The sequence below is a fragment of the Rhea americana genome, unplaced genomic scaffold (genome assembly GCF_003343005.1).
Source record: "Rhea americana isolate MKP2758 unplaced genomic scaffold, rheAme1 scaffold_58, whole genome shotgun sequence".
In the NCBI taxonomy this organism is placed as follows: domain Eukaryota; kingdom Metazoa; phylum Chordata; class Aves; order Rheiformes; family Rheidae; genus Rhea; species Rhea americana.
The window spans coordinates 1,729,803-1,747,822 of record NW_028186734.1 but is presented as its reverse complement, the minus strand read 5'-3'; the positions used below and the strand labels follow the sequence as shown (position 1 = coordinate 1,747,822).

General features: G+C 40.2%; 1 protein-coding gene across 15 annotated transcripts in view; it reads right to left on the bottom strand.

The window, feature by feature from the left end:
* Window positions 1-18,020, bottom strand: part of EPB41L3 (erythrocyte membrane protein band 4.1 like 3) — a 132,797-nt gene that overhangs the window by 17,241 nt on the left and 97,536 nt on the right. For 11 of the 15 annotated variants that reach the window (XM_085319292.1, XM_085319291.1, XM_085319296.1 and 8 more), the window contains exons 7-12: window positions 16,289-16,507; window positions 15,920-16,007; window positions 12,174-12,326; window positions 10,008-10,105; window positions 9,364-9,539; window positions 6,242-6,462 (exon numbers count right to left, since the gene is read on the bottom strand). In XM_085319292.1, the coding sequence (XP_085175418.1) occupies window positions 6,242-6,462; window positions 9,364-9,539; window positions 10,008-10,105; window positions 12,174-12,326; window positions 15,920-16,007; window positions 16,289-16,507 (955 nt within the window). Of the gene's footprint in view, window positions 1-2,057; window positions 2,625-6,241; window positions 6,463-9,363; window positions 9,540-10,007; window positions 10,106-12,173; window positions 12,327-15,919; window positions 16,008-16,288; window positions 16,508-18,020 lie in introns of all 15 variants that reach the window. The other 4 variants (XM_085319293.1, XM_085319297.1, XM_085319303.1 and 1 more) reach the window with 2 other exon arrangements.

Below are 18,020 nucleotides of genomic sequence, written 5' to 3'. Positions count from 1 at the left end.
AAAACTCAGCTCATCGTAGTGACGTACATGTCTGCCAATAAGCTGACCGCCAGCCAGGGAGTACAAGGCAGCGTACTGAGTTACTTGTCCAATAAAGATCTGCGGTTAGCGCAGAGCAGGCGGTGGGGAATTAAGGGGCTCAGCAAGGTGGGTTTCCTGAAGAGCGGAGAGCAGGAAAGGCCGGGCTCGAGTCAGAGACCAGCCGCAGCCGCAGCGCAATTCGCAGCTGCTCGTGCTCGCGGGCAGGCAAGGGGATTCGCGAGGAAGGGAGGGCGGCTCTCCTCGGAGGCGGAAGCTTTGGCTGCACGTCCTCTAGCTTGAGATCGTAACTGCTGTGATTTGTTTTGCCAATGTAATGCAGACATGCCCAAGTTTAAAACATATTAACTTTCATGCAATATTTTGAACAAGAAATACCCCCTGGATTAGGCACAAGTCTGTGTTGTCTGCCAGGAAGCACTGCCAGAGTAATCGCCATTGTGAAAAAGCTACACCAAAAAAAGCTTACTTCATATATTTTTATGCTCAATACTTGTTAACTCAACTACAAAAAGAAGTGCTTGCTTCTGAAAGAAGAACAGACAAATGCGTAACATAAACACTGTCTCTCTATTGCCTCTGGAGCTGGCACTGTGTTAATACTGTTATTGTGGTTAGATTAATCCAAATGCAGAGCTAATGTAAATTGAGACATAAATGTTAACTCAAAATGAGGACATGAAACGAGACAGCATAATTTTGGATGCCTTTTATCAGAAATCACATTAAATACTATTTATTTTTTAAGCATTACAGAGCCAAAAGCATCTGAAGAAAATGTTTTTACAAGATTAAACTGATGCAACTTTTGGCATTCCATAAAAGAAATGAAATCCTGCACCAAATCTTATAAAAACTACAGGGGCAGATTTCACAGAAGTTTAGATGCACAAGATATTTATTGAAGACAACTACTGCAATGGCATGCACAAGTGGCCTGTATAGCTTATTACAAATGGCCAGCTGGTCTGCAATTATCTTATGTTTTTACAAAAAGCAAAACCTAATCTGTGCATTTGAAAATGAAAAAAAAAAAAAAGAAAAAAAAGGATGGACTCACTATTTTATTCTGTCAACAAAGAGTAATCAGACACCAGCAAAACAGAGATACCGGTTACTTTGTTCCTCTTTCCTCTTCTGGATATTTTATTACAGCCATCGTTCTTACAAGCACTATGGACTATTTCTGCCACTGCAGCTGGTTTATCTGCCTGTGATAACCCTAGTGACTTGAGGCATTAATTTTGGCAGCGCTAGTTTAACACTGCAATCACTAAGGAGGCCTAAGTGCTGTGCTCCTGTAACAGCTGCAAAACAGCTGTCCCAATCTAAACACTCACTGCTATGGCAGATTTGAATATGGAAAACCAATTTAATCTGCAGCAGAGATGGGATCAAGGCATAAAATCCAGATGCAGGTTTTGCTGGATCAGAAAGCCTTATTTGGGCTTGTGCTACAATTGACGGCTCCTTGCAAAATGCTGATCCTGCCTGAATTTTGAACATCCTGAAGCTGGTAAAAGTGCTCATTATAATTGCCTAGATAGATGAAAAAATATGCATATATATATATACACACACACACACACATATGGCTGCATAAAACTATGCATGAATTGTGCTTAATTCCCAACTATTGAGAGAACTGTTCTAACAAACTCAAGGATAAATTGGTAGAAAAAAAAAAGATCTTGGTGGGTCCAGATGCAATACTTTAAAGCTGATGAGCGGCAATTTGTTTAGTGCAGATCAATCCATACCAGCTGACACAGTTTGAACCAAGTCACTTACACACAGTGTTGTGCCTAACCCTGGGTCCCAAACTGTACTCCCAACACGAGAAAAAAAGAAAAAGGAAAGGAAAAGAAAAAAGACCCCCCCACCAAAAACCCATCTAACATATCAGCACAGACAGAAATGAGGCTCTGAAAGTAGGACCACTATTGCAGCATTCTAACACTGGTTAGGACTGAAGCACTGAACACGAAAAAGAGTGTGTTCGATGCCGAGGTACACACCTCTTCCTCTGAACTGTCACTCAGGTCATTGGCAAGTGAGGCACTCAAGGAGGCCGCCTTGGGCTCCAGGTAGCAGAGGCACATAGCCAGAGGGAAGGAGAGAGTGAGGGCATATGGCACTGAGAAAGAGGCAGAGAGCAGAAAGAAAAAGATGAAGAGGAAGCAAGGCACGAGGGAGGGAGAGCGGATGGGAAGGTAATGCTGCACGCTGGCAGGCAGGAGGTTGGTTTCGGAGAGGTTAGGGAGCGACAGGTAGCCGTCGTCATCCAGGAGAGAAGGGAATGACTCTGGAAGTTGCAAGGAGAAGGAAAACAACGTTCCACCTTTGCCAGCTTTCTGCTTATAGCCAAAAGCCATGTCTTGTTCAGCAGAGYACACTCTCCCTTTTCTGTCAGAGTCCAGGTCTGACTCACCGTGCTTTTGAGCACTCTCTTTAGGTGACTCACAACCTACTGATTTTCGAGTGCTCTCCTTGCATCTCCTGCGCAGCTTTGCTGAAGATGCATGGGGACCACCACACAGGGAGGATGGGGAGGGCGGGAATGAGTCAGTGCCAAGCAAAGATGGCTGGTGACAGAAGAAGAGCAGCAAACAAGGTGCAAAAGCAAAAGGACAAAAAGAAAACTGTAATTAGTTAATTTTCTTCCGTGATGATAAATATATATATATATGTGTAATTATAAACATTATTTTAACATCATAGCTTTTCGCTGAGTTAAATGTTGCACGCTCCCATGCTGCGCACCGCAGGTATTAGTGAATAGTGGTAAGAGCTTACAAAAGGCAACTTCTTCATTCAACATTTGTCTAGACATCTGCATTACATGGTTTAAATCAAAAATCCTTGTGGCCCTGTGTGGAAATTCAGATGCTGCCAATTTTCACTTTTGTAAAGCTTGTTTCAGATCATWAGGCACTTTCAAACATGAATTACATGGACAACAACAAAGAAACAGGGCAACATAGTCCTAATACCCGCACTTGACACAAGTCAAGGAGAGATTTTCGGAGACAGCGAGTGGCAGATGCTTTCCACCTATGCCTTGGAAAGCCTCAGTCAGAATAATTAAAACCCCAAGGATTTTAAAGCAGGAGGTGCCCCAATTCCTCCGTAACGATATTAAACAGAATGCGATGTCCTAAAACTACTCAAATTAATTGTACCTACCTCCTCTACCATTCCACTCTATTCACCAACTAGTTGCACCTCCTGCTCCTGCTGCTATGTGTGGCGCAGGCTGCCGCGTCTGCGACGGCRCTCCTTGGCAAACCCCGGCGCGGCCGGCGGCACTCAGGAACATGCCAGGGAAAGGGGGCTGAGCTTTTCTGGCATGCCCTTGCTGGGAACGGGGAAGGGGCCTGACCGCCAGCCCGGCAGATTCGGCCCCGACGCCGTACACTGCCAACTTCCTCGGATTTTGTCTTTGCAAAGTGACTTTTTAGCCGTAAGTTAGAGGCAAAAAAGTAATCTGAAATGAATCCACAATGRAGGGCTGAAAATGTAACCCCAAGCTTTTCACTAAAAGTTTTACTGCAATGCAAAGAATATCAACTACCAACAACCAGGATTTGCTTTAACGTAGTGTTAGCAGGCCTTCAACAGATCTTTAAGATTACGCAGGGGCAAAAAGGGACAAGCAGGGAGACAAGGCGGAAGGAGGAGGCACTGTACTAACTTACTGTAAAACTAACGTGCTCCTAGCAGGCAGCCACCACTTATTTTTAGAAGCAAAACAACAACAATCGCTAYTAAAATGCCTCAGTACAACAGACCTGTCACAACACTCAGGCATTTTAGACATCTGGGCCAAAGTCAGCTGAGGTTACATTAGCTAGAGCGATGCACTGGCTCCACGACCAAACCGTAACTACCTGAACTGCTCCGCCACTCGCCTTCCTGATGAGAATATAAAACACATTTCACTTGCATTTACGCTTGGAGCTCCTAAGAGCAAAACAGCTTCAGAGCCAAAACAGTATTTGTTTGTACAAGCTGGTGCAGAATCCGGGCCAACGAGTGGCCTCAGCTCTAGACACAAGTTCCACAAATGCCAGTTAGTTACTAAGCCTAATCTTTACCAGGTACATTAACAGTAGGAGTAGGATTTAAGCCAAATGGTTACACAGAAGAGTTCCTTCCCCTCCCCTTAATATTTTCCTGCTCTCTCTTCCCTAGGCAGAACATTAAAAAAAAAAGAATTGCATCAGGCAATATGTATTCCACAGTTCAACAACAAAACCAAACCTAATGTCAAACTTCCTATGATTTTTTTTATGGCTTAATGCAGTAACCTCAAGTTGAAATTTAATGCCAACAGCATCACAGCACTGTGAGCTAAATGCACAAAACTTTTCTTTATATTATAAAGGCAAAGGACCAACGAAGTACACTTCTTCTTTGCTAATATGGCCTATTCACTTATCTCACATATTTGCAGCATTAATTTTTAGAATAACTTCTGGTGTTTAAATACATAATGATAAATCAAGTGAAAAATGTCTGAGTGGAAAAGCTGAAAATCTACATAGAAAGTTTATACATTCTTAAAGAGGAATTTGGCTTCAAATTTGCTCTGTGTTTCTCTAGACTCTGTTCTCTTTATAATAGATGACAAGATAACCAGCAGGCCCAATGGAAGAGGGCTAAGATCTTTATGCGCTTATGGAACTGAAGCTCTGCTAACTGCAGGTGTAAACAGAAACCTCATTTTGGGGGGTAACAGTCACTATTTGTGCTCTTAAAGTACCATCACAATATCCTCCTAAAAATATTTTTGGTTATTTTTAGCCATATATAAGGAGCAGATGACCTCTGAAATGCAGCTAAGTCTTTCTACTACCCTAAATCAACAAACAGTTGGAACAGAATTAGTTTCTAATGGATATTTTCTGCATATTTGATTTTTTGTCAATGTTCTTCCATGCACAAACTATTACTCTTCTTTCAAGGAGACTCCAGTTATTTTTTTTTTTTAATGTTACAGTTATGGTCCATTACTTTCAAAAGAAAATCTTTTCTTCAGTGCAATTTTCAATTGGTTTCTGAATTTCTGTACCATAACTGCAGCTCTTATTTTAGGACTTGCACCTGTAATTATTACTAATTGTGGCCTCAAGTCACATGGTTAGAAGTTCAGGCTCTAAAATATGCACTCATAATCAGTTTTGTGGGTATAAAAGTACACACCAAGTTTTTTTCCTCATAAATTAACAGGATAAAACTTAGTCTTTAGCAAATGCATTCCACAGCATCCCACTTTTTGAATGATACTGTTCATTCAACATTTCCTATCCCCCCCCCCYTTTTTTTTCCTCCTCTATGTAAAAGAAACAGAGGACATTTTACACCCAATTTTTTGGGATTCTATTCTAATTCCTCTTCACCGTCATTTTTTCTGTTCCTCTGTTTGATTCATGCCATCTCAGTAACACAGCAGAGGTAATTCACAGCCGTGTATGTGTGTGTGTGTGTGTGTGTGGTGGGGCAGGGACTGGAAGCAGCAACTGACAAATCAAATTGAACAGCTGAATAGAGAACCAACAATAAAAACAGTTTTCTTCAATGCAAAGCTTCAAAAGAAGGAAGCAAATACTTTTGTAAGCCAGAAGAAAAGCGTATCATAATATATTAATACCCCAAAGCTAATAGCAAAAAGTGCTCATTGAATAAATGCAGGGAAATATACTGCTATCAGAAGCAAATGAGAAAAATACAGTAGTTTAAAGCACACAGCTACATATAAGGAGGGCAGCAAAATATTTCTGTCTATCAGAAAAAAAAGAAAAACAAAACCCCCAAAACATAAAGCCCATACTAAAGCCAAAATACATCTGAAGACCAAAAGAGTAAGGTGTGCGCTTCCAGGCTACTTTTGGAAATTTTTTAAAGAGCTTTTGAATGCTACGGAAAAGAAAAAATGCATTGGCCATTAAATGGATTTACTTTTCAACAAAAAGTCCAAGGCAGGAGGGGACTTTTACAACATCATACGAAATGTAAAAGAACTATAAAAATACCGATTCGAGGCACACGTATACACATAATACACAACCCTGTATATTCTATTTTCTTTTACTGAATTTGGCCTCTTCTCCCAGTCTGCCAGCTCTGCGCTGCTCCGAGCACTCTCCGGGCAGCTCAGTCCAGCAACCTCCCCCGCCGCCCCCCACGCTCAAAACTCTACCTTCGTGTCATGGCGCGTTGCGGCGACGGGGGTGACCTCCTCTGCTCGCTTCTTCTTGCCCTCTTCGTCGTCCTTCTCCTCCTCTGCCTTTTTCTCGGGCGTCACAGTGGTTATCAAGTTGGTCTGCGAGATGCCCTTTGTAGTGGCGTACTGGCCAGTACCAACCTCTGCAGCAGACACAGAATCCTTCATGTACATTTCATGGTTTTCATTCACTGACGCTAAAAGCAAACATTTAAAGAGGTAAAGTCTGAAAGCGCCTTTGCTGAGAAGCTGCGTCAAATGAAAAAGCTGGGTTAGTAAAACGCGCRGCGATGTGGCTGCAGGCACGACCAAGCCGTGTTTCGGCAAAGCAGAAACACGCGCACGCGTTTCAGTAAAGGTTGTTCAGGTCAAGGAAAGCGCTTAGCTCTTACACGCATACGCGATGTACGTGTATACACACGTTACTGTTGCTAACGTGTGCGTTACACACTTGTTAAATGCTGGCAAGCCATTAGAACTACTGTAGTAAAATACCAGAAAAAAATTAAAGCATTGCTGTATTATCAGGCAGGGAACGTAAGGAAAACAGCTACGACATCAGCCATGGGGATGGAAGAGATTTTTTCTGAAATCTGTCAGAATATAACAACACAGATCAATTGCATGGTAGTACAGGAAAGGCCAATGTTGGTGTAACACAAATATAATGCCTCAGTATCAGTAAGTGGAATTTTTTTGTTATCTAGGATTAAAGTCTGTCAATCAAGTGTGCTCATTATTCTAAAATATTCTGGAAAGAGATGACACTCAATTCAGTGGACCAGAATAGGATATTTTAGGTTTTAATGTTCAATAATTCATCAAATTTAAATACATATTAATAATTTGAAAATAAATAGTAAATTTACAAACAGAATGTAATCRTAACATCAATATATGCCTAGATCCTGCTCTTGACTATTGTGAAACTTATTYCTAGTTCAGCAGGACTAATCACATATATAAAGTTACTTGCATGTGTAAAAAACTGCAGGACCATGATGACAGGATAATCATCTGTGATGCAGAACRTTACATCCATATTTGTACTACAATAACAGCATCAGTGAACAAATCATAAATAATGATTTAAAAACCTCTTCTTCCCATTTGCACTTACGGCAAATTAACATTCTAAAAACCTTGCAGAGTCTAACAAATGAGTGGGAAAAGCTTTCAGATATSTTGTCTCTTGGTAATGAGCTTAGGAGGCAGGACGAAGCAAAATGAGTAGAGAGAGACATCTTGTTCAGACATTATAAATAAAATAATGCAGAAGGATAATTTGTGCTTTGAGATACATGCACAGCAATCAGGTCACCAGTTGCTTGGTAATGTGCAAGAAGCACATCAGAATTAGAAGATTYCCAAATTATTAATGATAAGCAGCACCTTTAGGGGTAGAAAGGAAGGCTTGTCACCAGTTCTTTTATATCAAAGCTTCTCCCCCTCCCCATCAGCTACATTCACTGTGATTCACTTGTATATTCTGTAGGAAAATTCTTTTTTTTAAACTGTAGTATTTCTAAATTTAGTCTATTAATATTTCTACAAAAATAAACTGCAAGCACTGTTTACTTGTGAGTTGGCACTAATAACAACCGATCAAGTAGCTGAGGTTCTGAATCACAAGTTGCCTTAGTCTGAAAGAGCAGGTAAACCCCTACAGGGAAAGACAGAGGAAGAGGAGGAAGGATGCACTATTAACCTGCATATGTTATTCTCCAGCTCACAACTTCAACAGTAACTTACGTAAAAAGCCTGTAAGCACTCGTCCCACTAAGATGCTAAGTAATCTGAAGAAAGTGCTATTACTCAATGAAGAGAGTTTATTCATTTATGAATTTGTATTGTATACTTAAACTAAAATCGGCAGAAGAAGGTAAATTAAAGAAAACCCAAACAGTTACTCATGTAAATCCTGCAGAAAGCGTTGAAGCCTGACTCGCTTGATAGGGCAGGACTGTGCCACAGACAAGGCACAGAAGACCACTTTGCAAGCGTTAGGCCAAAGAACAGAGCCCATGAAGAGCAGACTCCCAAGGACATACTACTGGCAGAGGCTTTGTAACTACYATGGCAGTAAATTTAGCACAAGCCAGGATTTATCTGTTAAATACTTCCAGCGGTGTACATATAATTACCCTCTGTGCTCCTGCTTCTGCCAGCTTGAAGGCCATCTTCTTCCTACCACCRGCTGCGCACCACTAAGCGCTCTCGCCCTGACCAGTGCACCTGCAAGCACTGCGGGGCCTGGGGAGCACCACTGCCTTCCATTGTATTCAAAAGGCAGGGCATCTGGTTCTCTGATATAACAGAGCAGCCAAAGCAGAGGGTATTTTCTCCCTCCTGGAGAACCTGGAGGGGAGGTGGAAGGAGAGGGAAGATGATCCCACACCAGGATAGTCAGGAGAGTTCCAGCCCCAGGGCTTGGCCATGATCTCTCATAACCCAAACCAGAAGTAGCCAAGAGATGCCGCAAAGCAAAGTCTTGTTTTGGGGCTCATCTCCCTAGACACTGCTGCRTGCTCCAAACGCAATGGCAGCCAGCATGGAGGTTGCAAGAGAGCCATCAGCRACAGCTCCTCCAGCTCCAGGACACAACAAGCTCATTGGTTTCCTAGGCTGGAGGCGATTCCTGAAGAATGGCAGCTGGTAGTAATTTCAAAAAAGGCTTCATGAGAAAGCAGAAAAGATCCTTTGAAAGTCAACAAGCTTTGTAGGGCCATCTGATGCCTTGCTTACTTTGTCCAGGAGACACTTCTGTACTGCTCAGTGTACTGTACTGTACTGTTTACACTGGATAATGTACCTCATGAATCTAAAAGTCCAGCTATGTAGACAACTGTAAATACTGCTTCTCTTCCCACATAAGCCTTACGCTGCAGACCACACAGGTTATTAAAAGCAGAAGGGCCAGCTGTATTGATACAATGCCTTTTCACATTAAATAGTGAACGTGCGYGTACTTACAGTCTCCACTCAGCAGAGCCTCAACGGATATGAAATTACAAGAAGTTTATATCTAAACTAAATCAATGACCACAGTGACTATAAGTTCTGAAAAAGTCCAAGGGAGGTAATTAAGAGGATCTTACCGCCATCTAAGCTCCGAGACATAGTATAACGTTTACTAGAAGAACGTTCAAAATAAGGCGCGGGGCGGTCTATTAGCGCACTGGCTCTTCTAGTCTGGGCCTGAGTTCGACCACTGTAGCGAAATTTGGAGCCCAGCGTGAGGAATTTCTTTGGAGGTGCTTCTGGCAGCAGGAGCCTAAAACACACCAAGTAGTGCATGTATTATTCCACTTAGTCCGCAAATAAGTCCATTATTTCTGTAGAGGAAAAAAAGAACACTGTTGTGTATCATTATCCATTGTAAAACCTATGTCCCATGAGTCCATGGCTAAAAAGGAAGTAAAGAATGCCCCATATTACAAAATCACTTAGATAACGGATTAGAAAAAACTGAGTTCTTCTTAGTGGACAAAGAAATCAAAAACATGAAGCTGACTATTAGAATTTTATGATGATTTTAACCATTCAATAACTATCTTAAAGAACATGAACAATTTGTGTGAAACTTCCCGAATTTTTAAGGAACAGTTACCTTCCTGCATCTGCTCAGAGACAGCTCTTGATCCGAAAGACAATTTGATTTGAAGGTATTGTCTCTACTGACAGAATTGTTATTTTTCATCATGTTTTATGGTACACCTTTAGGAAAAAAAAATCCACATACCTGAAAAATGTATGGTGTTCAACACACACTTTCCATAAGCGCTTTGCAGCACGATGATTTGGCAACTTAAACCCAATAGTGCTTTCAAACTGCTCAAACTAGATAGGAAAGAAGAAAATCAAAGTATGTTTTTGATGCTGTGCATCTGTATTTAGACAGTGTGCACAGGTATATAGGTTCATCTTCATTTCCTCTATCTATCATCATCTCATTGCAAGTATGAACATATATGCTCATGTATATAACCACATATATACATATTCTGCAGACACTTGTCAAAGTCCAACTTTGGGGATTGGTTTTTGGGAGAAATCCAGATAATGAGCAAGAGGTTTTTGCTGGTGACAGCAATGTTTCATGCATGGTAGTGCATAGCAAGGAAGAGATCAGTTAAGACTTGGGAGATACAAGAGAGAAAAAAAACATTTAAGTATTTTTGCCCTGTTGTTTTAACAACATGCAACAACTGCACCAATTTAAAGAACAGTGGGAAGCCTGGTATTAGCCTGGAGGGGAGCAGTAGTTCCCCAGGACTAATTTGGTCTCACACAGCCTTAGACTAAGGAGATTTATAGTTAAAAGAGCTAAAGATAGTAAATCACTGTGTTTTTAGCTAGCTTATCTTCTGAGCAGGATGAATAGAAGTGCAGGCGATTGAAAGAGCTGGCTGCAGATATCACGTTATCTTTCTAGGTTGTGCTGCAGATTTATATTCCAGATGCAAAAGCTGTGGCAGCTACAACAGCTGTAACATGGTGATGGCTATAGCCAAATAGCTGAGTAGGTGAAATAATGTTGCTGGGATCAGGGGATGGTAGGCAGAAGGGCGGCTGTAAGAAAGCCTGGATCTCTGTAGGAACTGACAGAGACAAGACAGGAAACAGCAAAACGATAAAGATGATGCAAGTGGCACATGGGATAGTAAATCACATTATCATCAAATGTGATTTGGAAAGAGACTGCGTTGATTATTTTGCAACGACTGGTTACAGGAATCTGCATACCAAGATCAGCAGAGCTCCAGTGATGAAGAGTTTGAGTGCAGGCAGTGGGAACATCAGTGGCTATTCTGTTTTTTTACATCAAACTCAAGATCGGAAAGTTGGTTACTAAGACTGTGCCTGCTAAGAGGCAGAAGATGTCAGGTTTGTGGATTCTGGTGCAGGATTCTGCAAAAATGTTCAAGTGGCCAGCTGTACTGCGGGGCCCCCAGCAGAATCCCCAGGCCAMGTAGAGGCACTACCGGAGACACTAGGCTCAGGGCTCTCAACTGCCATATTGCATTAAGGGAGAAATGTCATTCTTGAAAATCAGCTAAGTGCTTTCTGACTTGCTATGCAGCTCCACCCACTAAAACGAACATGGATTTTTCATCTATCACAGACCAGCAGATGAAATGGAGACACTCTTTTCCCTTTRGTGAACTTGAACTCTTCCTGGGATTTTTGCTAAGATGTATTACCTTACTTCTATGCTGGTGCATGCTCAAAGCATGAGGTAAAGACAGACACACATGTTGACAGTGGATTGCTATGCATCCGGCTAAGCCACGAGAGGGCACTCATTGTACGAGCTTTCACATCACCTTCTTCAACGTCAGCACTTGAGCTCCTATGGGTCTGGAAGGGCTAATGCATGTGGCCATCAATAATGCTGATGAATGGACACTTGACCCCATTTTTATCAGTCTCCAGATTTCTACTCAGATTCCAAATTTACTWGTCTGACATGCTCATAAAATTTGGTATGGCCTATATATATATATGTATATATCCCTTAGTGGGGAAGAAGAATAGACACTAATTCAATATTCAACATGATGATGGTTGATGAGCACTCCATGAATAAGGGTAGTTCTACAACTGCAGCAATACGTTACTAAAATCTCAAAGCATTCATAAAATGAATGCTTTTTAACATGCAGATGACCATATTTATTCTTTACATTAGTTCATGGATATAAAGCAAAAAACATCAAAGAAGGCTTTACCTGTACTTTAACTAAAGTATTTACCTAATCTTTCCCAAGAAAATCAGCACAAATTAAAAAATATAAATGAAGAGGAATGTTAACAGTTTGTAAAGCATGACAAATTAACAAATTAGTGAGAACCTGGAGTTTTTTGGAAAGGCTCCATTCACTAAGGAGGGTTCGGAAGCTCTTACCTCCCCTGGTCGGATTTTGATATAGAAGTTGTTCCTCTTGTATGAAATTTTCAGAACCTTTGGCCAGGCAAACCTATTTATTCTCAGTCGGTCTCGATATATCAAGAGGCCACTCGCACAAACACCTAACATGATTTCCACACCTTCAGAATCCTGGAAAAGGAAGCAGTATGCTTACTTGAGTACTTCTCCCTTTATACTCTGAAGTTTTGTAGATTATGGTATACTTTTTCTTATTTTTTATTTTTTTTTATGAGCTAAACGTTTTAATACATCAGTGCTGTGATCTGACTTCTAAAAGCTGGCTTACTTATTGTCTGCATTTATGCAAGTAATAGTAAGGTTAGGCCGGGTGAGAGAGCCTAAGCRTTGCTTTACCTTTTAGAAAGACTGTAAAAGGAATGGAGGAAAACAAGAGACACTATTAAAATAATAAAATTATCCATATAGCATAACTTTTATTACTTCCCAAGTGTCATTAGCATAAATACAAGATTGAAAGTGRGACTGCATACCATTTACCTGTCCCTGCATCACTCATCTCCATGGCTAAGCTTCACGAATCCTCAGATTTTTTTTCCTTTGGTTTGTTTGCAYTGGCTTTAGTTGGTTTGCTAGTTTTTTTAATGCTGTTGTGCCTATGCCCAGTATTTTCATTTTCTCACTTTTCTGCAGTAGTATGTGAAATGACCAGTAGGCAGAAAGTTGGGCATTTAGACCAGAAAGATTCTTTTAAAACTCTGTGACAACACCTGTGTTATAACTCATTTTGAGAGAGGAACTGTAATACAGACATCTTAATCTTATAAAAGATTTGGCCATAATCCTATTAAAATACATCTATAAATATTTTTTTAAATAAGAAGAAAGAACTTCTCTTTCCTTCATAAATAGTCAAATAGCTTTCAAATAGTCATAAACCCATCTATTGCCCGCAGCCTGTCAAGGCTATAACTCTACTTTTTTTTCATTTAGCTARGTAAATGCTGTTGGAAAATGAAATAGTCACCTTTAAGCAAAGAGTWATTCAGGAATTATTTTAAGATAACTTAAACTTACAAAATTCTGAGAATAGAATCTATGAAGAGGTCAATCTATGTCAAGCTTGTGAAGCTATGACAATCATGATATTAATTCATCATTTTCCTTTAGTTTTCCCAAAAAATCATGTTTAAGGATATAGCGAAAAATTTGATTATATTTTAAGACGAACCCTGAGACACACACAGTCAATCTAGATGAAAAGGTTACAGCACAGCTTGAAACACAGAAGAATTGCTTTAAGATCAGAGACACAACGTACCATTAGTGCCCAAAGGGTACCCCACAGTTAAAAAAACAAAAAAACTCATTGTTCCAACAATGATGATATTGCCATTTAAAAGTAGATTATTTCCTAAATAAAATTCTGACACAGTATCAATGCAAGGTGTAACAGAAGAGAGAATTTTATTTTTTGTCAGTGGACTTCAGTTTTATAGCTTCCTAAGCAGTGAGTAATGTTTAAACACAATGAACATGTTTTTAAAAAATAAAGTCTCATTGCCTGAAATCATATTGCCTGGCAAATGTTTGAAATGTACACATATTCCCATATGGCATATAGCTGCATAGGCAAGTGGCAAATTCTTTAGAAATACTTTCTCAAAAACTTGCTGAAAAAAGCTTTCTTTCCTGAAACCCACCTTTGCAGCAGATCTAAATGCATTCAAGGCTTCTTCTACTTGTTGGTGTCAATGACTGCTTTTAAATGTGATGCWACTAGAGTCTAACCGGAGTAAGAGGAGAATTTATCTTTTTATCAGGAGTGACAYCTTTCCACAGCACACAAAACTCTTAGCCATAACGTCCCAAACATGAGAAACAGAGTTATAAATGCTTGTAGTGCTGGGTGTAAGTGGGAGATTTATTGGAGTGGTGACAGCCCAGAGGGCAAATCTGTCCATTCGAATGCCTTTTTTTTTTTTCCCTGCAGCTTTGTAATTGAAAACTACTCTTAACAGTAGCTAGCGAGTCCAGCAGCTGTTGAATACCTTGGAAACCTGTGCAGCCTTAAGGAATTGACATCTGACATCTACTACACAGAGAGATCTGCCACTGTATAACTCTGAAAAGTGTCCCACCGAGGCATTTGACCCATCTGATGGTCTAACACTGTCAGAACTCACTGGCAGACCTAATTTAAACTATTACTTTTCATACAGATTTAGCTCAGCTTGCAAGATTCTGTTTGGGTTTCTTAATTCACAGACAAACCCAGTTTGGTTACAATTTTTTTTTAAATAAGACCTGTATATTAGAGGGAGGTCAGCTCGCCTACTAGCTTCTCTTGCACTGAATGTTTCAGTAAGAAAAACAGAACAGTAAAACTGTATACTGATACTTATTTTGGGGAAAAAGTTATCTCAGGGTATCTTATCTTAGATTTCAAAACCTTTTTCCAATATTCCACAACTCCGAAGAGAATAATTTGGCCCGAGTAGCACGCTACATTAAATTTTCAGTAATGAACCAYGCAACATATTTAGAACAGAAACTCACTTTTTTCTTGTTTTGCAAAATTCTTTGTGTTGAACAAAGCATGTTAAAAAAAGCTACTGACTGACATTTGCCAATCGATTTCTATCCTTGCTCCAAATGTGCCTCAAGATTGTGTGYCTATCTGCAACAGACAGAAAAAGCTGCAGCTGGCCTTCTGGTAGAAAGCTGCCCATTGAGCCATTCTCAGATTTTTCATTTTCAGTAAAGGCAATTAATAGAACACAAAAGATTGCCTTGAATTCTGTAACATGCATGCCCAGTTCCTATGAAATGCCCCAGGGACATGGTTGCAGACCCTTTCAAGATCCAAGCTGCAAACTTGTCTCAGTTCTTGAAAGGGTCTGCTGCAGAATAAAAATGGGCTCACAGCAATGTGACCTTTACAGAAAACRCAGTGCTCTCCACAGCTCAGGATTCTTTATTCAGCATTCGTTTGCTAAGTACACTTACTAACCTCAAAGATGTTGAAATCCATTAGTTTTACTTTGAAGAGTGAAGAATAAATAGTAATTAGTTATTTGAGAAAAAACGGTACACCACCACAAGGCTGTTGGTGGCTCTCCCAATTCACAGTAAGAATGACCATTTATTTTTGACCATACCTTAACCTGCTGATTAGAGAAACTGCTACATCGTGAGAGAATGTTTCCAAAAGAAGTACTGTCCCTCCACTTAACTGCAATGACTGCACTTCAGAAGAGACACAGGCCTCTGTCTCCTTATTCCTATCAAATCAGTTAGGTTTCCAGCAAGGCTAAATAAGAGCTTCAAGGTTCTTTGCAGTGTGGAAATGATCTGTTTATCTAGTTAAGACATTGTAGTTGGCCTTACAAAATTGAAAAATGTAGCTGAAAGAAATGACAACTGATTACTCTCTGGACAGCTTCTAATACCCTCACTCATTCCTCTGTCCATTCAATATTTCTCCCAAAGGAGCCAGTTGTTCAATCAATAGGCACCAATGGCTGAGAAGCAACATCTTTGAATCTACAGGCTAAATTATGTTATAATTGCAAGCTAAATCCATGTTTATGAGTCACCTTTCCTCCTGTTGACTAGTGATTTACTCCACAAACTGCCTGTCTTGAAAAAACAAGAGATCAGGGACAAACATTAAAATCAGGSAGTCTGTGTGACTTAAAGTACTACATCATGCAAGAAAAACGACCACTGTAGGCTCTGGCTTAAACAACTATAGTCCATACCTTGGCATGATGGAGATCTACTCCATACATTGATAACTTTTTGGCATTCTCCAGGAAATGCATCTCAGCCTCTGCCGGCGTCATTCCCCTGAGGAAAAGCAACCAATGTTAAAGAAACACAGCCTGAAAGAAAATTTAGCGCATAGAAAGCGTTTTCCCTCCATCACAACTAAAGCTGTATCCCTCACACAGCAAGATATCTGTCAGAACTAAAGCTCTGCTGCACATCTCTAACCAAAGAAATGGAAAAGTGTCTTTTCCTAAAAATACCCTTATTAAGTGCTATAATTCAGCAAGACATGGCAGATTTTCACAATTCATGATGGAGCTGAATGCAGGCGACAATCTACATGCGTATTCTCTGCTTACCTGTGGCTCTTGTGCAACTCAATGACTTTGTCTTCCAGTTCTTTAGTGTGGTTTGGTGCAAAGCGGAATTCACTGACATAGTCGCTGCCATATTCATCGGGGTCGTAATCGCCAAGCTCTGACTGCACAGTATAGGAGCCCAGGAGAGCGAGCGTGACAAAAGAGCAGGGCAGCCGACCAGAGACTATGTCATCTCTCAGCTGCAAGCAGAGGTAGTACCTGCAACAGAGCGCGAGAACAATTTAGACAGTCCTCTTCCAGCACTTTTAGAGAAGGAGAATGTGCCCAAAGAGCCGCAAGAACGTCTCAATTCTTCTGCTGCTACTACCTTGCTGAAAACGCTCAAGCATAAGGTTTTTCAGGTGTTAACAAGGATTAAAAAAAAAAAAAAATCCTTGCCTGAGCTGTGGGTACTAAGACTTAATTGATTAATCTTTATAAAGCAGCATGGAGATTTCTTAATAAAGTAGGTTGTCATATTGTTTATGCTAGATAAAGAAATCTCCATTAAACATTCCAGGGTGTCTTTCTTTATACAGATACTCTGGGCAATTTTGCTCATTTGATTTACAATGTAAGAATTTCATATAATAAATAAATAAAACTTAGATATATAGTTAGCTTATATGTGTTTTTTTTTATTGAGGAGAAAAAAGCAGCACCAGATACTGCTTCTTAAAGGGTAGATGAACTGCAAGAAATTCAAAAAAAAAGCTGTCTTATTAATAAGTTATGCAGCTTTCTCAGAAATACATTTAAACAGTAAATGCTCTGTAAAATATTGTGATGAACAGTGCAAAAAAGAACCAGATAAAAGGAATGAGGAAAAACTGAAAAATAATATTTGCTGGATTTGTGGTTGAGGCAGAGAGCTCTTGTGGGAGTTGTAAGGGTGAGACAGACCTCCTGGCTCCACCACAAGTCTTACTGTAAGCCTGATGTCAGCGTGCTCTGGCTGTGAGCTAGAGAATGATCTTTGGCTTCATATCCAGGTCTTACCCCAAGGGTGGGATGTGCATTCAAAGCTAGGAATTAGGAAATATTCCTAAGTCCTACACTGCAGAGAGATCCTCTGTGTGTTGAGTCCAATTATACATGAGAAAAAAAAGCAATCCTTCCATTCTGCCAGTCTCTCCCTTTACTTCTGTTTAACCGTGAACTTTTGGGACACAGTCTTTCATTATATGTGATTATATTATATTCAATATACATATTCAATATGTATTATATTCCCTTGCCTAGCGCAGAGGTACTCTGTTCTATGCTGAAGGCTTTATCTGAACACTTCTTTAATCCACAAAGCAACAAACGGCTAAAATACTAAGAGGTTTCAAAATGTTAGAATGGGCTAGGGAGCAAGCTTGCCTATTGCATAAAACTCCTCATGGCTTAGAAATCTCTTCTGTCTTACACTATGGAGAAAACCAAGTGAGTGTTTTCTGTTTGTGCTTGCAATCTCACGACTAAAACAGGCGGCTGAGGTGCAGCCTGCAGAGGCAAGTGACCGCTGGATAGCAGGAAGCAGTACACATTCACTGTACTGTGAGCATCAACTGCATACCGAGTTAGAGGACATACAAAAATTACAAGCATGCTTATTCTTATCTCCATTCTCTCCTTTCATAGTTGCGATTTCACTGACAATAAAAGCTTGCTACCACTGGCAAGACTGGGCAGTGGCCATCTCTGTGAAAATTTAAAGTACAATCAACTCTCAAGAACATGTATATTG